This window comes from Nylanderia fulva, unplaced genomic scaffold (assembly GCF_048542155.1).
Source record: "Nylanderia fulva isolate GAGA-0341 unplaced genomic scaffold, ASM4854215v1 Scaffold17, whole genome shotgun sequence".
Classification (NCBI taxonomy): domain Eukaryota; kingdom Metazoa; phylum Arthropoda; class Insecta; order Hymenoptera; family Formicidae; genus Nylanderia; species Nylanderia fulva.
This window is the reverse complement of record NW_028189945.1, coordinates 4,155,609-4,179,135: the sequence shown is the minus strand read 5'-3', so window position 1 is coordinate 4,179,135 and position 23,527 is coordinate 4,155,609. Positions and strand designations below refer to the sequence as shown.

The 23,527-nt window shown below is 29.8% G+C and overlaps 1 protein-coding gene across 2 annotated transcripts in view; it reads right to left on the bottom strand.

Annotated features, from left to right (window-relative positions):
- Positions 1–496: 496 nt before the first annotated feature.
- The window catches only part of sit (stuck in traffic), a 63,826-nt gene continuing 40,795 nt past the window's right edge, over positions 497–23,527 (bottom strand). The window contains exons 1-6 of one of the 2 annotated variants that reach the window (XM_029312250.2): positions 18,143–18,535; positions 6,248–6,360; positions 5,265–5,539; positions 4,697–4,880; positions 4,436–4,557; positions 497–4,276 (exon numbers count right to left, since the gene is read on the bottom strand). In XM_029312250.2, coding sequence (XP_029168083.1) covers positions 4,016–4,276; positions 4,436–4,557; positions 4,697–4,880; positions 5,265–5,539; positions 6,248–6,347 — 942 coding nt within the window. In that variant the 5' untranslated portion in view covers positions 6,348–6,360; positions 18,143–18,535 and the 3' untranslated portion in view covers positions 497–4,015. Of the gene's footprint in view, positions 4,277–4,435; positions 4,558–4,696; positions 4,881–5,264; positions 5,540–6,247; positions 6,361–18,142; positions 18,536–23,527 lie in introns of those variants that run through there. The other variant, XM_029312251.2, reaches the window with a different exon arrangement.

Genomic DNA, 23,527 nt, shown 5'->3' with positions numbered 1-23,527 from the left:
TATAAAATTATATATAAAATTTTAAATATTTGTACATACATATATGTATAGCAAAAATTCTAAACATGTACTTAAAATTTACATGTATATAATATTATACATATTTAAAATTTTTAAATTTCTGCAAAATTAAATTGTGTTTTGTAATTTCTCTATTCAGGTAACAAATGCACATTATTTGACATCAAAATAAAGTCATTTAGTGTGCTTACTGCTTAAATATACATATACATTGTTGAAATTATATAAATTAATTAAATATAAATGCATAATATATATATATATATATATATATATATTTATATATATGCAAAGTTTTATTTATTAATAATATAGCTACATATAACATATAAGTGTAAGATACTGAAGAAATTGAAGTAATTAAATTAAAAATTATACATACATAAATTTATACATATATAAATTATTAAAATTCTTATAAGCAAAGATAAAGTTTCGTGATTGTTCAAAGGTAAAATCAAAGATTACCACGGCGTTAATATCGTATTAGTGATACACACTTTTTTTATTCTACAACAAAAATTATACATTATATGATACAAAAATGCGATTGACATAATAATCCACCCATTCGTTCGAGATCGCGAGATTTTTGATCGAAGTTTTTGAGCAATTGATTCACAAATCTGAAATTGTGATTCTTCAAAGATAGACCACTTGAAAGACTATTTAAATTAGAAAAAAATATATAAAATTGATAGTTATTTACATTAGAAGTTCCATTTTAATATCTCCAAAAAATAAGACGTGCTCCGATAAACCTTAAAACCTATATATATTTTATTGTCCGTATCTCTAGATACAAAAGCATTATTAAAGCATCGGTATGTAAAATTAGACAAAAGAAGATAAAGGAAGTAATCGTGGTATACTTACCACGGGATACTCATAGCAATTATCAAGCAAGCTTAAAGCCATTTTCTTTGGATTCATTATTTTAGCTATCAACGTTTCTCTTCCGCGCATCTGATATTGTTTTTATTTTCTAAATAAAAGAAGCTTTATTTTAAATTTAGTATTTAAGTTATGTAATAAAATTCGAACAAATAGAATGAATAATAGAATAGTCATAGCACTCACAGACACGCATTTATCTATCAAGATTATTTAAACAATATAAAAGAAACTTTTTTATAAACATTTCATATAATATAAATAATAATAGTTTATTAAATATTTTTAAGTAATAAACATATTAGTTTGATAAATAATTCTGAAAAATTTATAATTAAAATTTTTTAAAATAATATTTGTGAAAATAGTCGATTTTTCGTTGAAAAAAGAATAAATGATCGAAATTTGGAAAAAATATTTCTAGCAAACAGAAAACACATATTGGTTGAACTAAGAAAAGTCAAGTCACAAAACTATAAGCATATTTACTCTGACAGACAGAAAGGCAAAACACATATTGGTGGAACTGAGAAAAGTCAAGTCACAAAACTATAAACACATTTACTCTGACAGACAGAAAGGCAAAACACATATTGGTGGAACTGAGAAAAGTCAAGTTACAAAACTATAAACACCTTTACTCTTTAAATAAACGACGAGAAATTTTCTAGATATTTAATTGTTGCAATATGCAATACTAAATATTATGTACAGTTTTATTTAAAAAATATAATAAAAAAAGCAATACCTTTAAAGTTCTTTTTTCGTATATACGTTTCGTTTAATTGACAATTAAGGTTTTTAATCGATTTTAACATTGTATCTACATTACCATATTATTCTATTCAAAAAATGACACTTATGTCATGTATTCATTGTATATTTTTTGTTCCTAATATGCCTACATTTGATATATAGATTTGATTATTGACTTGTTCCGAACACATTTAACGCGTAATTTCGAAAGTTATAATTTCAAAGTGTTTTGCTCGTGTACGCATATACTTACATTATGTACGAATAGCTACAATAATCACTCCTAATGAAAATATTCTCTAAATTTTTAGATAGAATAGAATTAAAATTTTTTTCAACCAATGTTTATATTAATCAAGAAACTCAAGATAAATTTAAAATTTCTTAAAATTTTATGAATTCAGAATAAATTTGGCAGTGTTCAATACACGTAAAATTTGTAACTTCATAAATAGCTAAAACTTTACAAATTGCACTTTATATTAAAACTTATATTTTACTTTACATCTTTCTCAAAGAACTATCTTCTTATAAGATAATATAATATAAAGATATAATATAATAAAGAATATAATATCTTTATACATTATACTACATCATTGCATTGTATCGTACATCATGTATATAACGGCAAAAGATAACATTACTGAAGCTTTTAAAAGCGCTTTTGATTGACATATTTTAATTAAATGGTTGTATATTATGTCCATATATTGATATAATTAATTATTGATTTCTCTATAATTCAAATGAATTTTTGAAATATGCTCTTTTGAATATCTTTCTATAACTTTTCATTAGCACCCATGAACGATTGATATTGATACGATTTATAATATTCGTTAAATAACTATCGCAAAATTGTATACTTAGGACACGCGATATTCCTTAGTACCATACATTTAGTGCCGTGATTAGCTTTAAATGATTAATCGCATTAGATACGTCATTTATAACAAAAGTATTAGCTCGCCATCACAGTGATCCACATTTCTGCGTTTCTGTTCGTATTCTCCTCGCGATCTAAAACCGCAATTCAATTCGCAATTATATAATCACAATTAAGCCTACATAATCTTATAAACGTTGTCAATGAATACATGCTGCACATAAAGTTAGTAAACCGATGTCTCAAAAGCGAAGATTATGACAATAGCAAGGCTTTTTTTAAATATGTGTGAATATATTTTTTCGACATATATTATGTAATGTTTTATTAATTTCTCGAGATCTATGAAATGATTGATCTCTAGCTGTTGCTATGTAAAAACAACATTGCTTTTCTTAAAATAACATAATACATATCGTACATTCTGCGAAAAGAATGAGCTTGACGTAGCACAAAATGTTATAATATTTATCATTTTTTTATAATATCTATGATTCGCAATTAGATAATAGATAGATTATCTGCGACGAAGATATAACAAAAATAAATGAAATAAAATGTTCTTTCGTACATTTCGAAGAAACAAGTCATATAATTTACTTATTATTATTAATATTTCAACAAAAAATCTTCATTTTCAAACATGAAAAACATAATTTTTGATTTTTGAATTGTATCTTGCCAAAATTATCAAGATTATCACGCTCAAACAGAGTATATTCTATACACAGCTATAATAAAAGCATGAATGAATATTTAAAGATTACAACGAAAGTGAACACATAGAACTCTCACAATAGTATTTCCCGTTTGAAACTACTACATGGAAGAGATTTTAATTGAGCGAATCTAATTGAAGTCAATATATTATTCAATTTGAGCTATATTAAAATATATATATACGCAATAGTTGCATATACATATATGTTGTAATATTTTAAACTGTAAATTTGATATAAATAATTACACATAAATAGACAAGAAATGATAAAGTTTGCATAATTTACTCAAATCATATATGAAATGAATATGTGTGATAGTTAAAATATCCTACACACACCCTAATTAAATATAGAAGTTTCGACATTGACTTAACTGTCAAAATACAATTTTGCTATAAATGTAAGAATGCGCTAAAGATAAGAAGATGCAAAATAAAATATGCGCAATAGACGAATCGCTTAATTTGTAAAAAAAGGAAGCTTAAAAATTCAATTGCTTAATAATTGAATGTATTCTATCTGCACTGATGTCTGTGGCCATCTCTTCGTTACAATTTATTTCACGTTGTGCGCGTTGAATTCTCCTTTTCAGCGGCACTGAACGTTTTTTACGGTTCTGCCATGTCGGCAAAATTAACGGGATAGACTGCAGTTGCGATTCAAGTAAAAGAGCAGAATGATAGTGGCTGTCTCATTGCGGTCGCGTCATTTTCTTCCTCCTTGCCGTTTCCGATTACTCGGTTTTCCCTTTTCCGTTTAGTATCTCGTCGTTGCTCACTTTCTCCGCGACGCCGTTCGCTCTGGCCGAGTTCTGGATCGACGGTGTTGCGCCGTTGCTTTCCTTCTTCGGGGCGTAAGCATTATTGTAGAAATCCGAGAACAGGAAATAGAAGAACACCGCATTCGGCAAGACGAAAGCTAGCGAAAATTTCGGATAGTCGCAGTCGTAGAACAATAATTGGAGGTTGTGCAGAAAGGCCAGACAGAATTGAGTCTATTGATCAAAAAAAAATTATCGAATTAACATTGTTTATAAATATATGATGGAACCGCTCAAATCAACAGCAGATGTTGAATAAAAGCAATTATTAAAATCGAAAATCGAAATTTTGAAAGCAAATTTTAGTAATACTTTTATTTGATTATTTCTTACCATTTGCAAAGTGGTAATATACTTCTTCCACCAGAGGTACCGCTGAGACAGGCGATGAGGAAGCAACGCTGCCAGTAAATAATAAGTGTACATGATGATGTGCACAAAGCTATTAATGATTCCTGCAAGCGAATACGTATCGAGTCAGTACGTATGATTCTTGATTGTTAAAACTGTGAAAAACGAATGATACTGGAGATAACGCCATCAGAAGAGAATAAAAGCTCGAGTTATGTTAAGTTATGTTATATTAATCCTTACCTATAAAAATACCGTGGCCTCCGGGATAATATTTCGTAGCGCCCCACGATATCATTGGCATCACAGTATGATGGTACATATGAAGAAACGTGATTTGCTTTTCCTTCTTGCGCAATACGAAGAACACCGTGTCGAGGAGCTCCGTGAGTTTCGCCAGAAAATAAAAGTAAACACCTCTTGCGACCTACAACAAACATTGTGCGCAGAGAAGCGCAAAAAAGATATAATTAATTTCAACCGTTCCGCTTCCATCGATGGTTACGCTAGAAAAATTTGATTGCAATATTCCTGTGCATGTTCGTAAACTTTGCGTTCTAGATAGATACGTGTATTTCATACTTATCTATGTGGAACACAATGCTACACTTATCTATGCAGAACGCTTTACTTGTTGCGTGAAAAAAAATCACAAAGCGATAAGTGTGCAATAATCCTTCAAAGTATCATCAAAGACATGTAAAGTGCGAACGTATTTTCGAAAGTGAATCGCGATTGTAACTTAATTAACGCAACAATTTAAGAAATTTATTAATTATATTGTTAATTAGAATGCGACACATTTACGTACTCTCAGAGCGCGAGGATTATACGAAAAGTCCACCGGTTCACATCTCCAATTGTAGTGTTCACTGAGCCATGCGCCGGTTAGGCCTTCCCAAAACAACCACGTGCTAATAATTATCTGTAGAAAATTGTAAACGACTAGAGTATTTTTTAATTTGTATGGCTTTCGATGTTCCATGTATTTCGGTCCCCATGATAATACGAAATAAAGATAGCCAAATATGATACTCATGCCCGGTATGGGTGACGATATAAGAAACCAGTCTCTAGTTCGAGGATCTGAAAAGAAGGAAATAGCAATTAGAAATCGAATAACAATCTTCATTTTGCCTCCAATATGTGGATATCAATGTAACCTTTTTATATATTATTCCAGTATAAATTAAAATAAATTTTAAATTATTCCAGTATAAATTTAAAAAAATTTAAATTATATTATTAATATAATTAAATTTCAAAATTAAAAAGTTTCTGTAAAAGAGGGCAAAAACCTGAATTATTGTTCTTTCAAATATTTCTCTTTTTTTATTATTATATAAGTAATCGACATACACATTACAAAGCACATTCTTTGTTTTTTAATGCTACTTACAAATAATGTAATTGCATGATGATATTGATTCTACTACCTCTGAATTAAATTTCCATAACTATCTATTGTAATATGTGTGTACTTGATACAAGATTAATAAGTTCAAAAGAAATATTACATTATCCTATAGGTTGCGTATTGAAAGTTGAAAATAAAGAGTGCTAAAGTAAATAAAATTAATGATATAACTACATGCATTATACAGTATTTATGATTCTGTAATACAATTTAGTTCGAATTTAAAGGTTGTATGCAACGACGAAAAGGGATGTAAAAAAGATATAATCACACCACGAGTAGTAAAATGTAATTATATAGCTTGCGTTGTTGTCATAGTTCTTCCCTTTAAAAAATCTTACAATTCTTTTATCACATTTAATCTAGTGTAAATTTACCAGATAAATCATGGAATAAAAAGTGCCAAACTCGTACTGCTGAATTGTTGTAGATCGTATTCGACATCCTGTCGATCGTCGGCGGCGCGCTGATATTCATTGTAGAAAGTTAGCTGAAAATATCATTTCATTTTATAAATATTAAATTCTCATTTCAAGGACTTATAATATATATAAGTATATTTAAATATATTCTTGCCAACACATATATGTATATATTCAAAAATCTCTGTATAAAATATATATGTATATATTTTATAATTAAATCGATATATATGTATATATTTTATACATAAAATTTTTATTGTCAATAATACTTGTTTAAAATGTTTATGCATCTGTTTTCAAGTTAAATAAAGTGCATAAATACATGTAAGTTTCAGGAATTTTGTATGCAAATCACATCGCATAGACAAATCGTCAAATTTTGTTACAAGCATCACATCTGTGCCGTTTTCATTCGCAAGCAAAATTTACCGAAGAAAAATTCGCAATTTGTCATAAAAAGAAAATCCCACTTTTATATCGTCATTAAAGTCGCGAAGCCCTAATCGAACAGCATGGAATTTTCTTGCGCAAGATGCGCGGTTTGCCGATTGCTGAAATCTACATTCCTCCGATAAATCTGCATACGAACCGGTTCGCACACGTCTGATATGATCCAATGTGGTCACAATAAAAGAAAAAAAAATAAAAGAAAAAAGAGACAGGAAGAACCTGCTCATTTTCGCAGCCTCTAATGACAGATCGAATTGCCATTTGGCATTGCTCAATGGCAATGAGTTACATCGTTAGAAAAGCATATGCAATCGCGAACACTTGGCATGACGGATGCCAATCATGTTAAACTTGTTTCTTTCTTCCGTCATCGTATTAATCCGCGGCAAATTGATTCGACCATGGATTGCATCGATCGGTCTAGGCGTGACAATCTTTTAACACACCGCAGCATCCTTTCCTCCTAAACGAGTAATTTCTTTCAAACTTTCTAGAGAGATATAAAAATGTTTTAAAAAATATATTTTGTTTTAATTAATTAGGCAAATAATATATATTTTGTAAACTTTCTACGTCAATAATTTTACTTCCCCTAAAAAATAAAATGAGACATCCATTGAAGAGTATAAAACCTATTTCGTGTATTTCATTTATTATGATATATTATATTATGGTATTATATATTGTTATTTTATATATTATTATTATATGTTATTATATATATATATATATATATATATATATATATATATATATATTATCCTTCTTATCTTTCCTACATAATTACTATAATTTAATAATACCACATTTCTTCGTGCTCAAATACAATTTTCCATCAAGTGTCGACACACTTTCATACCTGTCCAATGTGCGCGTTCGACTGCTTCTGATTATTAATGTTTTTGGTGTCATTATCTGTCTCGACAAAACGCAACCGCCTTTTCAACTTTCGCTATAAGAATCAAGTAGAAGTGCGCGCGATGAATGATAGATCATAGACCGGACTTTTCACTGGGAGAGTGAGAGTAAAGACCGAAAAAAAGAAAAAAGACGGAAACCCAACGTGTAATTATGACTAGCGGTTCGACAACGACTAATATGACTTCATCACGCACGAACGATCCCTCGTTAGAAGAAGCTATCCTAAATATACGTGTGCAACGCAGACGATAGGAAGGCGTCGCCATATTTCCTCCTTATCCTCAACCACTTTTTTCATGGTCCAACCGTCTGTGAAATATGCAGATTGTCTACTAAATCACGTAGCGAGAATACGGTTGCTCATAGTCACAAACAAGGATAAAGAGTTTGGCATAATTTTTCCAATTAATTACACACAGCTTCTAAGAACAATTATTCTCACTCGTATTTCGTGAGAGATATAATCATTGATTATATTATTATTTAGTAAAACTATAATGTAACTAAATACAATTTGTCAAATAATTATATAAATATGAAAAACGAAACTATTAGAATAAATAAATACCGAAAGTATTTTGCTGTTTATAAAATTACAATTTTTTTTTTTAATCTTTCAAAAATATTTAAGATTATTTCTTGAACATTACCGAAGCTTTAAAACCCAATGTTTGAAGTTTTATACAAATGCTTAAAAAATATATTTTCCACGTTATATTTCCACATTTACATTTTCTTTTTCTTTTCGATGATGCGCAATGATAAATCATTAGTAAAGCGCGCTCTAATCGAAACACTTCGTATTTCAGTTTCAATTTATGCTGATTGTATCCTCAATTTTCAAGGAATCGATTTCTTCATAATTGCACGATGTTTCGTAATAGTTTTCTTCTTAGCTATGTATTAACAGTGTAGTTTTCACATACAACTTTGTATGTTCTTATTCATACACTTCAAACATGATGATTTAACTACTCTGCAGGTTCTCTTACACCGTTTAATGTAAAAATATGATATTCAATCAGTAGTTGATAAATCTCTCTTCATTTTATTTTAATTCATCCGACTGAATGAATAACTCAAATAATGTATCGCTATTGAAGCGAAAAAATCATCACGTGTATAACGTTATATCTTTCAGCATAATCCGAATTTTTCTCGTGATTGCTAAACTCGCGTCTATCTTATATTATTGCTCGTCGAGGAAAGAAGAGTTGCGGCTTACGAAAATCGTAAAATCGCGCGAGCTTTCGTCAAACCGAACATTACATCAATTGTATAATAGGACATTGGATGCAATGTCGTTAAACTGCTCTTACATAACATCTGTCATTTTAGGACATTTTAGATGACCGGTTTCTCGACGCTATCGTCAAAATAGCCATTCATTCAACTTAATTTACGAACTTAACAGTTTAGAGACTTCTCCTCAGTTGTTACATACAATTTAATTTAATGTCTCCTTTTTCGTCTTATAGTTTTCGATATTAAGTAAACTGCTATATTAAGTAAACCGCAAACTGTGAAATAGTTCCTGATTATTAATGTAAGCAATCATTCCTAAGATCAAACAAGCCTATAATTTATAAACATAAAAAGTAATGTCGCAAAAATAATTCTAACTTCAAAATGCAAAATATAAAAAATTTTCATCTAATTATATAAACTTTTGTTTAAACAAGTTTTATATAGATATGTGTTATGGTATATACTTTCCTATATATATTATATTAATTTATGTGTAAAATATTACATTTAAATTAGATACGCATTTCGCGTTTTTATCACGTTTTACCGAATGTTTTTGCTGAATTTTCCGCATGGTCGATATATTGTTTCATTAGTTTGGTTTCATGGTGAGGCGAATCAAATAATTGATATTGATATTGAATAATTGACACTAACATAAATCGCGAAAACCAAAGGTAATTTTCGAAAATAAATAAAAAATTAAAAAAAGATCGTTTTGATTAAACGACAATTAATTTGCACGGATTTGCAGTCGGTCAACGTAAGAATATACTTTTATTCTATTCATTTTGCAAGAATTTACAAATGTTTTCAATTACTTTCTGCGTGTATGTGTAATGGCTAAATGTTTTATACATTAATTCAAATGACACATTTTTCTCTAACTCGTTTTCTCAATCGTTCAAAATGCAAAATTAAAACTGGAAATAATAATAATCGCCAGCACTTTGCGCAACTACATCCAATTATTCTCGTTATTATCGCGTATACGAAAAGGGTACAATGAAATGCCAGTTTGCAACATGCAGTCAGACATCCTCCTATTATCGATGTCTCACATTACGCTTCATTGACACATGAATTATCGACCCGACAGGTTTTACATAATAAACCGCCAAAGAGCTATATATTCCCTACGCCACCGTCACATATATACAGATATATATATACGTTTTCTAGAATGAACGACCGACTTTGTGAAACCGACAATTGCTTCAGGATCATGCAAATGACTGTCAATAAATTCGCTTTGCGAAATGTGCCACCGCCAACCGATTTGTCCTTTTAACGACGCATCATGCTCCCTCCCTTTTTTCCTTCTCCTCTCAACCCGTTCGTTTTAGAGCATTCATGTACGTATTTGTACACGCGACCGCATCTCGCGTACATACATCACACGTACGATTCTATTGCCCATCAAGGGTCCATAATGGTCCGACTGCAGTTTCACTTACTGTTGCAACACGTGCTTCTTCGCTGTTTCACTTTTCCCGACATGCACTTGTCTCAATCCCGATCTCTCTGTTTCTCTTTTTCCTTCTTGAACAAGATTATCAATTTAGATTCTGTCGCATCCTCCCAATGCAAGTTGCATCAGTATTATCTGAATCAAGAAAAACATCTAATGGATCATGATAATTTTCTTCATACATAAATCTTCGCTTTCATTTTTCGCGATAATATCTATTTAATTTTTATTTTATGTTTCTACTAATTTTATGTGCGCATATATACGTGTGTATTTTATTTAATATTTATTTATAATACTTGTAAATTTATTTATTGTAATAGCATTAGATGCTTTTTCTTTCGCATAATATCTTATTTTTATGTTCTTTTAATTTCAGTTTTCTTTTTCTTTTTTATCTTACGTGCAATTTTCTTCTTTTTGTGTCTGATTCTAATCATGCTTGTTCAATATAATTTTTATAATTTATTTTGAATACTTCAAAGAATGTTTAATCACATAGAGTGAGATAAACTCATTGATTTAATTATTTCCTTTTTCTCGCTCTATTTCTTCATGTCCGCTTATGACAAGTTCGTTGTAGATATGTTCATTGTAGATATAATGTCTGTTTTCACTCTCTTCCTTGTCGGTACGTTTCAATAATGTACAATTTGAATAATTGCATGTTATACATTCTAAGATCACATTATCTCAACATTCCATCACATATCGATGATAGATAAACTTGAGAGGAAATATATCATATATATTATTATAGTTCACTGATCCGCATCTTGTTGGTGCAAATTGCAAAATCTATTCGTAATTAAGAAGTATTATATTATAAATTTAGAGTACATATCGCGGCTAAGCAAAAAAAAAAAATATGTTTAAACTATGCACACACATTTAATTTCTAAGAATATTTGCAAAACAAAAAGTTTAAAAATAAACAAGCCTCTCTTTTCGCAAGTTTTTTTCCTATTTACTTATGATCTTCTTGCAATAGCTGATTCAATCTTTGCATTAAGTAAATTTCATCAACTTTATTAAAAGTAAAATTCATGTAAGAAATGTATACGCATGTATATTATCATACACACACACACACACACACACACACACACACACACATATATATATATATATATATATATATATATAGAGCAAAGTACAAGAGAATGGTTTTAAGAGCTGCAATATTAATGAGCAATTATGTATTCATGTGGTTCTTAACAATGGATTGTGTTACCAGCATTCACGGTCAGTGACACAACCAACATCATTGCTTCAAGTTTAATGCAACGCAAATGATTATGAACACTTTGATGCTTATATTTTACAGTCTACTTGCGATAATTTGTAGTAAGATTATTATCAATAACGCTACAATTTTGTGTATTTATTGCTGTTTCATAATATTATAATAGATGGAAAATAAACACTGATTAAATAACACAAATTTAATTAACAATACGTAATATCTTAATGATCCTGAAAAGGAGAAGTCTTCAAACCACTTATATCTAAAACTTGTTAAACAGTGAGAAAAAAAGTGCACATAAAAACTTGATTATTTTCAAGATTAATGTAGTTAGAAACTAAGCAAAACTCAAGCCTAATTAAATTTGTGGAAGTAATTTATCTTATCGCAAATAAGCATTAAGTCTTGCACGCATGGTGAAAGTGAGAGAGGTATAACATTTTGATTTTTTTCTATATTTCTTTCAAGCTTAATTAATTTTTTCCTTTTAATTAAACTTTTATTAATATTGCTCATTAAAAATTCATTAAAAATAAATAATATAATAATTTCTAAACGCAAAGTAGCAAAAAAAATCTTGATTAGAGAAACAGACATTTTAATTTCATCCCCTTGAATTTCTAATGTTTAAGATGCAATATTTAAAAACATATATGCTAGGATATATTCAAATGTGTGTTACTAGGAACTCTTCTCTTCCTCCTCGATGCGTTTCTATGTCACGTCGATCCGAAGAGCTCGCGAGTACCGGTTCGCCAAGGAAGTCATACACCTCTCGTGTAAAATGAGTTTGCTCTGTCTGCTGCGACGTGCGAACCACGAGTTTATTGACCAATGACGGGCATTCAGGGAAGGTATATCCCGTGGTTTCAAGGAACTTACTTGCAGCAATAGGAAATCGCGCAACATTCATTTTCTCGTGATGATTAACATTCGCGTGTCGGTCTCGTTAATTGTCAACTGATTACGTATGTTTTCCTAGTAGATAGCAAATTATATGTAACAAAGTGGAGAAGAAATTTCCGCAACAAAAAAAACATATATAGAGATTTTTTTACTATTATTATACTATTGGGTGTAACGCTTGAATAATTCACGATCAGCAAGTCTACGAGCGCGAAAATATGCGATTAAATATCTGTTTTGCGCACGGTTGCAAATAAATTTAAATACACGATTATTTTTACTCTAATATCTATTTGAAATCAAATTCTATTTATTCGTGTAATCGAACGTGTATACAATTAATTGCCTATAAATATTCATCAATCCATGCATTATTAGAAGAAAAATTAAGAGAAATCTTTCGTTATAAAAAAAGATTATATATATTGTATTATAAATTCTCAAATTATCATCATCTTAGCAATTTCGCCGAATGTATATCTCACGCTTTTTCTTACATCTCAATACTGCATGACCCCTCTAAAAGATTTTGCAAATACTTAAGATCGTTTACTTTACGCAAGCTATTTCAACAGAGACCCATTGTACTGCTCATCTTTAAAGTTTTATTAATAGCTCTCTCTCTCTCTCTCTCTCTCTCTTTCTCTCTTTCTGACACATACACGTATTCTTTCCTTTTTTTCTTTTTTTATCTTCGCAGTAATGTCTTTGAATAGAGTTGCTAGAACGCATGATTTCATCGCCTCTATGCATCAGTACTCTATCATGAAAACATATACGATGGTAGTATTGCGTTATCTGGTAATTTCATGACTGTAAAGTCGGCCGTCGTTCAATTTTTCGAATACATTTTATATGTTGCAACAATTCCTTGCGATATTATAAGATCGAAAAAATTCCAAATGATTTATTGCTAGTTGTGTTTCTCACTGTGCGATATCCTTCCCGAGATTTACGAGACGCTCAGATAAAACTGTACTTATCCTCGTAATGTATAATTGGCCTTTAATGATTAAAAAAAGAGAGAACCAAGAAAATCTATTAAAAATTATCGAGAACCTCGACATTGCAATCGAAAAAAAACTTATTTAGGATAATTATGGTAGTCGCACACGCAAATGTCATCGATACCGACCCTATTTTCATGACAGCGCGATTGCCAAATTATAGAGTAGCAATCTTACGACTTACAGAGTGAATAGAAAGGAGTTAGCAATAGTTCACACGTTGCAGTGATAAAGAAAGAACATAACGAATGACGTGGTACAATAAAAAAAATAATATTAATGTCGATCGTAAAAATAATAGTACGTTGGGAAATTATATGGTCGCAAGAACTTGACATAGGAGCTGCAATAAATGTGGGAAAAGAATAATAATTGTCAATTATGCAATTTTTACAAAGCTATTGACAAAACTAACGTGATCTATCGATAATGTGTAATTAACATGAGAATAAAAACTATAATTATTTCTATAAACGTTAAAGTTAAATGAGGTCTAACTAATTTTTTATTTCCACAATAACTTGACTTGAAAAGAATTCGAGCGGCAATAATTGTAATGTATAATTGTATAATTTGTACATTTCAACTAATATAAGCAATGTCAAGTAACAATTCCTCGAAAATAAAAAAAATAGAAAAATTGTAATTGCACAACAAACTTGAGATCATTTAGATATATCTATACACCGTGTTAATTGTCTTGTTCGAGATATTGTATTTGCATATTTTCCGATGTGATAATATTTCGGAGATATAATAATACAAAAGGAACTATTTTATAGATATTTTAATTCTCTTCTAGCTCTTTTTTATAAATTAAAATATATCACACACGTATGAAAGAATATATATTTTTCCATAACATTCCAAATCTTAAAAAAAAACATATCACAATCAAATAAGCATAAGCTGCGTCATTAGAAATCAAATTCTTTTCAATTATATTTACATCACAGTTTGAACAATTACATTTGACAGAGTTTCTTGTAAAATGTCATAAATTACGTCATAGTTATTAAGTAAAATGAATTATTGAAAATGACATATTGAATGCAATACTATACAAGAACCTAGAATTCATATATTGACAGTTACATACAATAGTAAGGGTCATAATATTTATAAAAAAACAGTAAATAGTAGCCTCTTAAAACTTTGTATCTATGCAGCGATATAAATTATTTAAATATTATTCGTCTCGCACTTCAACAATGTAATCAAGCTATTTGATATGTAACACGCTTTTGTCATAAATTTATACTGCTAGCTATGTTTAAGCTGGATTTTTAGTATTTCGATAAATTTTACATTTTACTTTATAAAATATCTCAAACAGACTATAAAACAGATATACAGAAATATTGTCATATGATAGTGACATGTAGAATAATGAGTATTCTGATTTTCCTTAGTTCTCTAAAAATTTTATACAAATAAATAAATAAATTATACAAATGTAAAAAGAATATATTTTTATACAAAATAATTCATAAATGCACGATGATATTTGAAAGAGTGAATGTACATATTGAAAAAATAAATATTATTTAAACATCTCACTCATTTGCTGCAACAATGACATAACTAAAAAATCGCCCTTTTTAAATTATTAGTACAAAGAGAAAGATTATATTATATGTACTATTATTATATGTACTATTATTAAATCGTGTCTCCTAAAAAATCACAATTTTTGAGTTATGTCACTGTTACAGCAAATGAATGATATGTAGATTGTACATATCATGTTCCTATATTGAGATTTTAGGAAAATGCTTAAGTGTCTGTCTTATTTCTGAACATACATTTATTGAGAGATATATAAGATAGACACTTATATAAATCAAAATTTCTATCAAATCACTTTCTAATTGTTTAAATTTGAATTGCAACAAAAAAAGTAAAATCAAACGCATTTCTCCTTTCATCTTTCATAATTCAAAAACTATCCTGTTTGTGTGTTCAAATAATAATTTTTTGAATTTATTTTAATGTGTACATTCCATTAAAATATTGCTGTGTATTTTATAAATAACCCTATATAATGCATTCCTATAAATGTTTTATATCATAGAATTCTAATAAAAACGTAAGCTACATTCAATTCAAATTTGCATTGTTCACTGTAATCAATTGTATTAATTCACAGAAATTAATTAGTAGAGAGGCTTTTGCTTAACAAACATGCTTTTGAGCAATTCTCAATCTCGTGATATCAACCTTGCGACTTGTAGATTCAGGATTACTTATGCTAGTAAAGTCGACCAACATCGTAACAACATATCATTGATTTCCTGCTACGCTTTCTTCCCGTTGGCCATTTCACCGTCGATATACACACATATGTATGTACAAAGCGCTATACAGAAAGTTCACGTGCAATAGAGCAAACGGGTGTTCAACGACATTCATGCACGCGATCGCGTGCGTTCGCGGATACGCGCATGCACGCGTCCGTCTGTGCCACGTGTGTGCGGCTATCAACGAGGATCGCATCACTGACAGTGAAACGAACCTACGACCTCTCTCGCATAGACGTATGATAAATGATGTTCACTTTAAAATCTCATTTTGTAATGTCGCGTTACTCATAGAGAATATGTATATTTATATAGTCGAATCCATACATATATGTATAAATCAGTCCGATTGGAAAGTTCAGCAATTATATTAAAATTTTAATGAGAAAAAAATTGTTTTACAAATCGTCGTCTTAATATCGCAAGAATAACGATAAAATATAATTTTTTTAATTTAATTAATTAAAATAAATTATTTTTTCACATATCTATACGATACGTAAAATAACACTAGAAAAAGACAGTTTTTTTTCTTAAATTCATATCGTGGATCGAACAAAAAGAAATCTCGTTTTTAATTTTAAAATTGATAAATGTTCCTTAAATTCTAATGTTCTTCTAAAAATATTTCATTTCTTCAACATTAAGATATTCAATCTTTGTGAAAGTAAAAGCGGAAAGTATCGCCACTGAAACTCTCTAACAAGTTGCACACTGTAATAATTAGCACAAATACGAGCAAACATAAAATACAACTAAACTGGACAAGTATTTAATCTGCATAATGAAGTTTTATTTGAGGATGACATAAATCGTCTCCTCAATGCCATATCGATTATTCGACAAAAATAACCTATTATGTAATAATTTGTCGAATTTTTATAAAAGAGAAATAAAATGTTTCGTTATTCTTAATTACATATTCAATTTAAAAAAATTAAAATTAAATTAAATTAAAATTAAATAAAAAATTTGCTTGCTTAATTCATTTGCGCCACAAGTGCACCGTAGAGTAGGAAATCTATCAAATACAATGATAATGAAAAACAATTTGAGCAAATAAAATATACATTAATAAGTTCTTGATTACTACAGCATATACGTGCAAATTGAAAGAAAAATAACTAATGTATTGCTCTATAGCATTAAATCTCGAGGAAGAGTGCCATATATATTATTTCCGTGAGTTATGTGTATAACACCAGTATCATTTCGACGCTTTCAACATGCAAAGAATTTATACAAGTAACAACATAAGAACAAAACGTTGAAAAAAAGAAAAAGAAAACGACCTGGTTTCGTTTATGTTTCTTTTTATCCCGCTATTGTTAAAAAAAAGATTGAGTCGCTGCTCTTAGAGTCAATGCAAGAAAGTTGTATATCAGAGTTGTGTACCGGTATAATAAGACACATTTTGTATCTTTTTTAATACTTTCACTACCAAGTGCACGAGCAAGAAAGATATTTCCGTGCTACAAAAGCACTATATTTGATTGAGTATTGCGATATTATTATTTCCAAGCCCGTTATTCGCGAGAGATTGAAGAAATCGAAACTAAAAACTTCGTAGTGAAAGCGTCGAAGTAGCGAGAAGTAAATATTTTACAGGAGATTTCCTGTTATATTTGCATCTTCTGGTAAGAATTCTTCTCTCTCTCTCTCACTATCTCAACCCAATTTCTCTCGTTTTGCCCCAACTTAATTCGCCGTATATTAATGTTACATGTACAACGAAAGTTAAGAAATCATTTCTATGAAGAATTCCTCTCGTTGTCGCTGTGCAAATTTCAAGACGTGTCAAGAAGAAGCATAATTTTTTTTACATTTTCAGCGATTAGTTTTTTCGCTGAGAGTGCAACTTGCATGTGCAATATCTATCGCGCATCTCATCTTTATCATAATATTGCGTATGAAGTGAAATCACTATCGCAATCGTGGCGCTTGTTAAATCTACATCGAACAAAATCGGGCGAACTATTTTCATTTCTCCTCTCTCTTAATGATGCGCAAGTACCGGCGCTCGTGAAATTGCAATGGAGAAGTCAAGTGTCTCTCTCTCTCTCTCTCTCTCTCTCTCTCTTTCTCTCTCTCATTATATGAAACGCGACACTTTCCTTCCGGAAATACTAATCCGAAGGATAGTGGTTAGTGGCGTCAGCAAAAACTAATGCTTCGATCTCTTAGGAAATGATACAGACATCGACAACCCCTGTCAAGCTTGTGGATTGCGCGAAGAAAGTAGCGATGAATAATTTCGCAGAGAAAAAAAAAGTGAAACATTCCAGCAGAGAGGCTTACCTTTGGAATTTAACTAGCGTATCACGTGTAAAGATATAATTCACTGGTTCATCCTCTGGGATCGTCCGCGCGGAGCGCAACCACGCGAGCTTCCTCCGCTCACGAGAATGTCGCAGTAGTACAACACGACGATCTTGTGGACGTGCCGATAATTCTCGTTTAACCGATCCGACGATACGAGACGATACAATAAAAAGAGAGAAGGTAAAAAGGGAAAGCTGATTTTCTCGAAGAGGGATTAAACGCGCACTGATCGATGTAATCGATGAGAGGAAATCGATTACTCCTACGATGATCCACAGTGATTTCACGGCGATCGAACTCGCGCGATCCAATGTTTCCAAAGGACTGAACGACCGATCGCGATACGTTTGGAGTAAGCCCGCGATGTTGTTTCCACCTTTGGAATTGAATAGCTGCAAGAAGTGGGGTGCTAAACATTTGAACACACGGCTTCTCGTAAGCACAACGTCGACGGTCGACCGGTCGATGTTGATGGTGGGGTGCCCCCGAATGACCAGAGTAGAGGTCTCCTTTCTCGCAATCTCTTTCACCGGTCCAGTTTTACTCGATCTTTCTCTCCTCTCTCTTTCAAGGAAATACCATTTGCAGTTCTTGTCGTAGTTACGTCACTCAAGTTGAGAAAGTTGTATAAGATCACGGTTCCTTTCGTGATATCGACAAGACGCATATGCACGCATTCCTAGTCTTCCCTATACTGTAGCTGCGTGATACTCTTATGAGAAAACAAGAGGAGGCTCGCGAAAAGATTTGTCACATTAAGTGACAATAGATGACGCTTTTATGAAACGAGATGACTAAAAAGCATGTTTTTTATCAAGCTTATCTTTTCAGGAAATTTTACCTATAAATATATTTTATTAATAAGGTATAATCAAAGTTCTTTTTTATTTATGCAAAATTTGCGCCAATTTAAAACTTACTCAATCCCTTTTTTCTGTAAATGTCATAGAAACTTAAAGAAATTATTTTCTATATACTACATTAAGTTTAATTAGTTTTTACTTATATTACTACTTTGCACTTGTAGATGTGCAATAATGTATTCGATGTTTTTTAAATTAAAGAGGTAGATTCTTGAAATTAAAGTTCTTCACATTAACTTAATTTCTTTAAATTAGCAGATTTTTATTCATGAGCCTTCTCACAATTATTATTTACTATCGTATCTATTTAACCCTTTGACAATTGCAAATCATAGTCTCGAGGTTAGTATTGACGCATACATTTAAAATTTGTAATATCATTTTCCGCAAAAAAATGATTATCAGTAAATACGTTATTTAGTAAAAAGTAATAGATTTCTAATAATATTCAAAACACTGAACAATGAGCAATTAATGCTAAAAACATTAAAATATTTTTTTAATATGCGAATATAAAGTATTATCGGTGATATGTAATTTAATTTATTGAAACAATATAATATGTATGTGGTCGTAATAAGATTATATTAAAAGAATATTCATAATACATGATATCACACACATACACACACAAAGCAAAGAAAGTAAGAAAAAATTATTTCCAGGCTCATCGGAAAATTTACAGTTCACAATTCTATTTTAATCACGTAATTATAACATTGTATATTCAAGAGAAAGGGATAATTATCGTTTTGGATCTCTCATTACTTACATTACTCACCTGTAAACACACAATCTGATAGCGTGTGTTGCTTGTATCTTTAAATGAACACCGCAGATTATTCGCAAAATCCAACTTTCTTTGTTCATTTTGATATTTGCCTAATATTAATTGTAAAACATTTATTAATTAAAAACGGAACGCATATATTTCTCCATTTCTCTTATAACAAAAATTCTTAATTTTTTAATTCACCAATAAATATTCAAAGAAAATTTGGCTTTCTATCTAAATTAGTTTAATTTAGTTTAATGTTTTATCGGCTTAATTAGCAATCGATTTTCTGCATAATTAATTTATTGATAAAAGCGTAAAAAGTTTGTTACCCAATTAAATTGCCGGCTACCTGCTAATGTTCGCAAACATTTTTACACACAATATATATGATAAAAAAGTACATAAAAAGTATATGAAAAAAGCACAATATAAAACTGCAAAAAAACTGATAAAACACATTCACCCACACAAAATAGAACAAAAGATATATGAAATATGCATTATTCAACCAATGCTTATATAAATTGAAAGACGCAAAAGCATTTTGCTAGTAGCAGTAACAGTTAGTGCATTCTTAGTAAATTAGTTTTAGAGAGATTCGAAAGTAGAAAGATTTCTATCATCCGTTAGCTTGTACTATAGTTGTAATCAATTTGATTTTGATTACGATTGCAAATTATAGGGTAGTCTCGAATATTTTTGCAAGCTATATTTCTATACTTTGTTAAAAACAAATTACATTGTTAGAAATAGATAAAAGAAAAACTTTGCTAAATATATTATTCTATATATATATATATATATATATATATATATATATTAGTCTAATCTTTATGCCATATATATATATATATATATATATATATTTACAATAATATAATTCAGACATAATATCATTGAATATTGTCTGAAATATTATTAACAAAATGCTTTTACAAAATAATTATTTCTATTTCTCTTTGCGTAAAAATGATCTTCGCACAAAACTCTTAAAATATACTCTTAAAAAAATATCAACACTTTCTTATTCATTATATAATGTTGATATTTGGAAAGTTTCTGTATTGCCCGACATTCTCGTAAAAAATAATTGGGCCTTTACAATTGTTCTCATATGAAAGTGTTATTAAAAAATAGAAAATAAGATGTTCCGTATAACAATTAATCAATAAATTAATATATTAACATCATGTACAATTTGGTTACCAAATAATCTGCTTATATTTTCCCGCGAATTCCTTTCCTGCCCGCAAAGACCTTGAATGCGATACCGTCGCGCCGGAGAAAGGGTAGAAGAAAGAATCAAGCGAGTTCGCGCTATTAAGGCCAAGAGAGAAATCGCGCGAAGGTATATCGTAGATATATCTATATCATGATTCAAGGGAAAAAAGAAGGAAAGGAAAAAAGCTCGCTCAACCGAGCAACGACTCGACGAGAACCAGGAGAACCGATCGGTCATTCGCCAAGGTCGTTCGCGCAAAGCACGAACGATTATGTCATAATTGCCATTAAATGTCGAGTCGTCATTCTATCTATACAGCTATGCTTCTGAAACAACGCGATAACTGTACCACAAATGTAAACGACGGCTATAATAATCGCGCCGAGTTTGTCACTATTCAGCTGACGTTTATTACAAGCGAATTATATCGATATTGCAATTCACTAATATAAGGTTGCGATTTACAGTGAAAGTTGTAACTATTCCATCCAAGATGCAATGTTGATTAATTAACGCTATTAGTAATTCAATCGGCTTATATAGACATTGAAAAATGACTTTAAATTTTTTTCACTCCTAAAGTGTCATAAAAATCATTTCACGCCACGAGATGCATCATATATCTCGGAGCTTTTAATTATATAAATTATGTCGTAATTTATGTCAACATTGACTTAATTACACCACCCAAAAAATCAAGTACACGAAGCAATGAGCGAAGCATTTTACAAGAAAGCATATAGATATGTATATAATACTAACGGATATAAAAGACTTTATCTTATTGGCTTATAGGAACAAAAATATATATTTATCGAAATTTTATATTGAAATAAACCTCATCTAATTTAAGTTCCCTTAATTTGTTCAACCTTTGTTTTTATTTACATAATTTTAATTTAAACTGTTACATATAATCTGTATATTTCTCTGCGTGCAAAGATTGAAGAGAAATTCTCGATATCTCTTTAATCTCTGAATATTTTAGCACTTTAAATAATTAAGATTAAAAGAATAACTTATCCATAAAAATGAATTATTAATGAATCAAAAAAAAGTAAAGAAGAGTTTTGTTGTCGTGGTATTTTAAGAAAAAATTATTTTTACTTGAGCTAGTTTATCATTATTGTAATATAAATAAAAACTGCAAATAAAACAAAATGAAGAATCACTTGCGCAAGGAGTCAGCGATTTTTGATGTACGCAGAGAAAACATACTTTCATTCATCCATAGTGAATTTAGGTTAATTAATGCCTTTGGCATGCCAATTACTCGTTTAGTACGTTTATTAGTTTCGAGAATAAGAAAGTATATTAACATTGTAGAAAGATACTGTCGGTGTTATTTGTTACTTAATTAGACAATCACATTATATCGCAATTGTTGTTGATATATTATAATATAATGTAATAGAGATATAAATTGGATGTCTGATTTAATATGCTTTATAGCAACTTACCTAATTTCATATTTGAATAAAAATATATACATCTTAAAATTATATATTAAAAATTGTTCATCATAAATCGTAAAATAAGAAGTCAAATTAATAATAAAAGCGGTTCTCCAATACGATATCGAAGAAGAAATTTCACATGCTACATATTAGTATTTTTTCAAGTATGCATAAAAATAATTTTCACAAAAGCATTCTCGAATGTTTGTATTTCACAGGCACACTTACACATATTTAAACAAACTAAATATATTTTATATAATAAATTTTAGATATATATTTCTTTTAAATTTAAAGCAAAATGTGATTTTATTTTTCAAACATTATATTTTCTTATTCTGAATCAAATCTAATGAATAAATTTTACTGCATTAGCAAATTACTATAATAAAAGATATAGAAAAATAAACTTTAAGATAAATATATCATAATAATATTACCAACTCAAAAATAATTAAATCAAAATATAAATTTTAAAGTAAAATACCGCTTATAAATTCGTACGCATAAATTAATCGTATGAAAAAAATGAAATTCACATTCTTTATGAATCACATCGATATACCATGTGAATGCCATGTGATACATTGATTTTTGCGTCAGAAGATCAATCATGCGTGACATATCTTAAAAATCATTTTTCTTTTATCAAATTCAATAAACCTTGAACGATACTTTAGTCGATATATTTGCACGTGTAAACTTTTTGCACCTGGACCACAATTCAAAATCAATTATTTACTTATCTGAATTCTGCAAGTCAAGTTGCAAAATCGGTTGCGTCCAATTGCGAAATGCATATTATTTCTTCGTGAAAAACTCGCAAAATCGTGCACGTTTGCACTATTGCAGAAGGATATATTAAATATAAGTTTTACATATATACATATATGTATATATATATATGTATACATATATGTGTATTTTGTATGTAGTAAATGCATGTATTTATATACCTATATATTGACGCACTTTACTTTTACCATACTTTTACGCTCTTTTACGCCAGCCAAGCGGCGAATGCGGGTCAACCGACGAAGA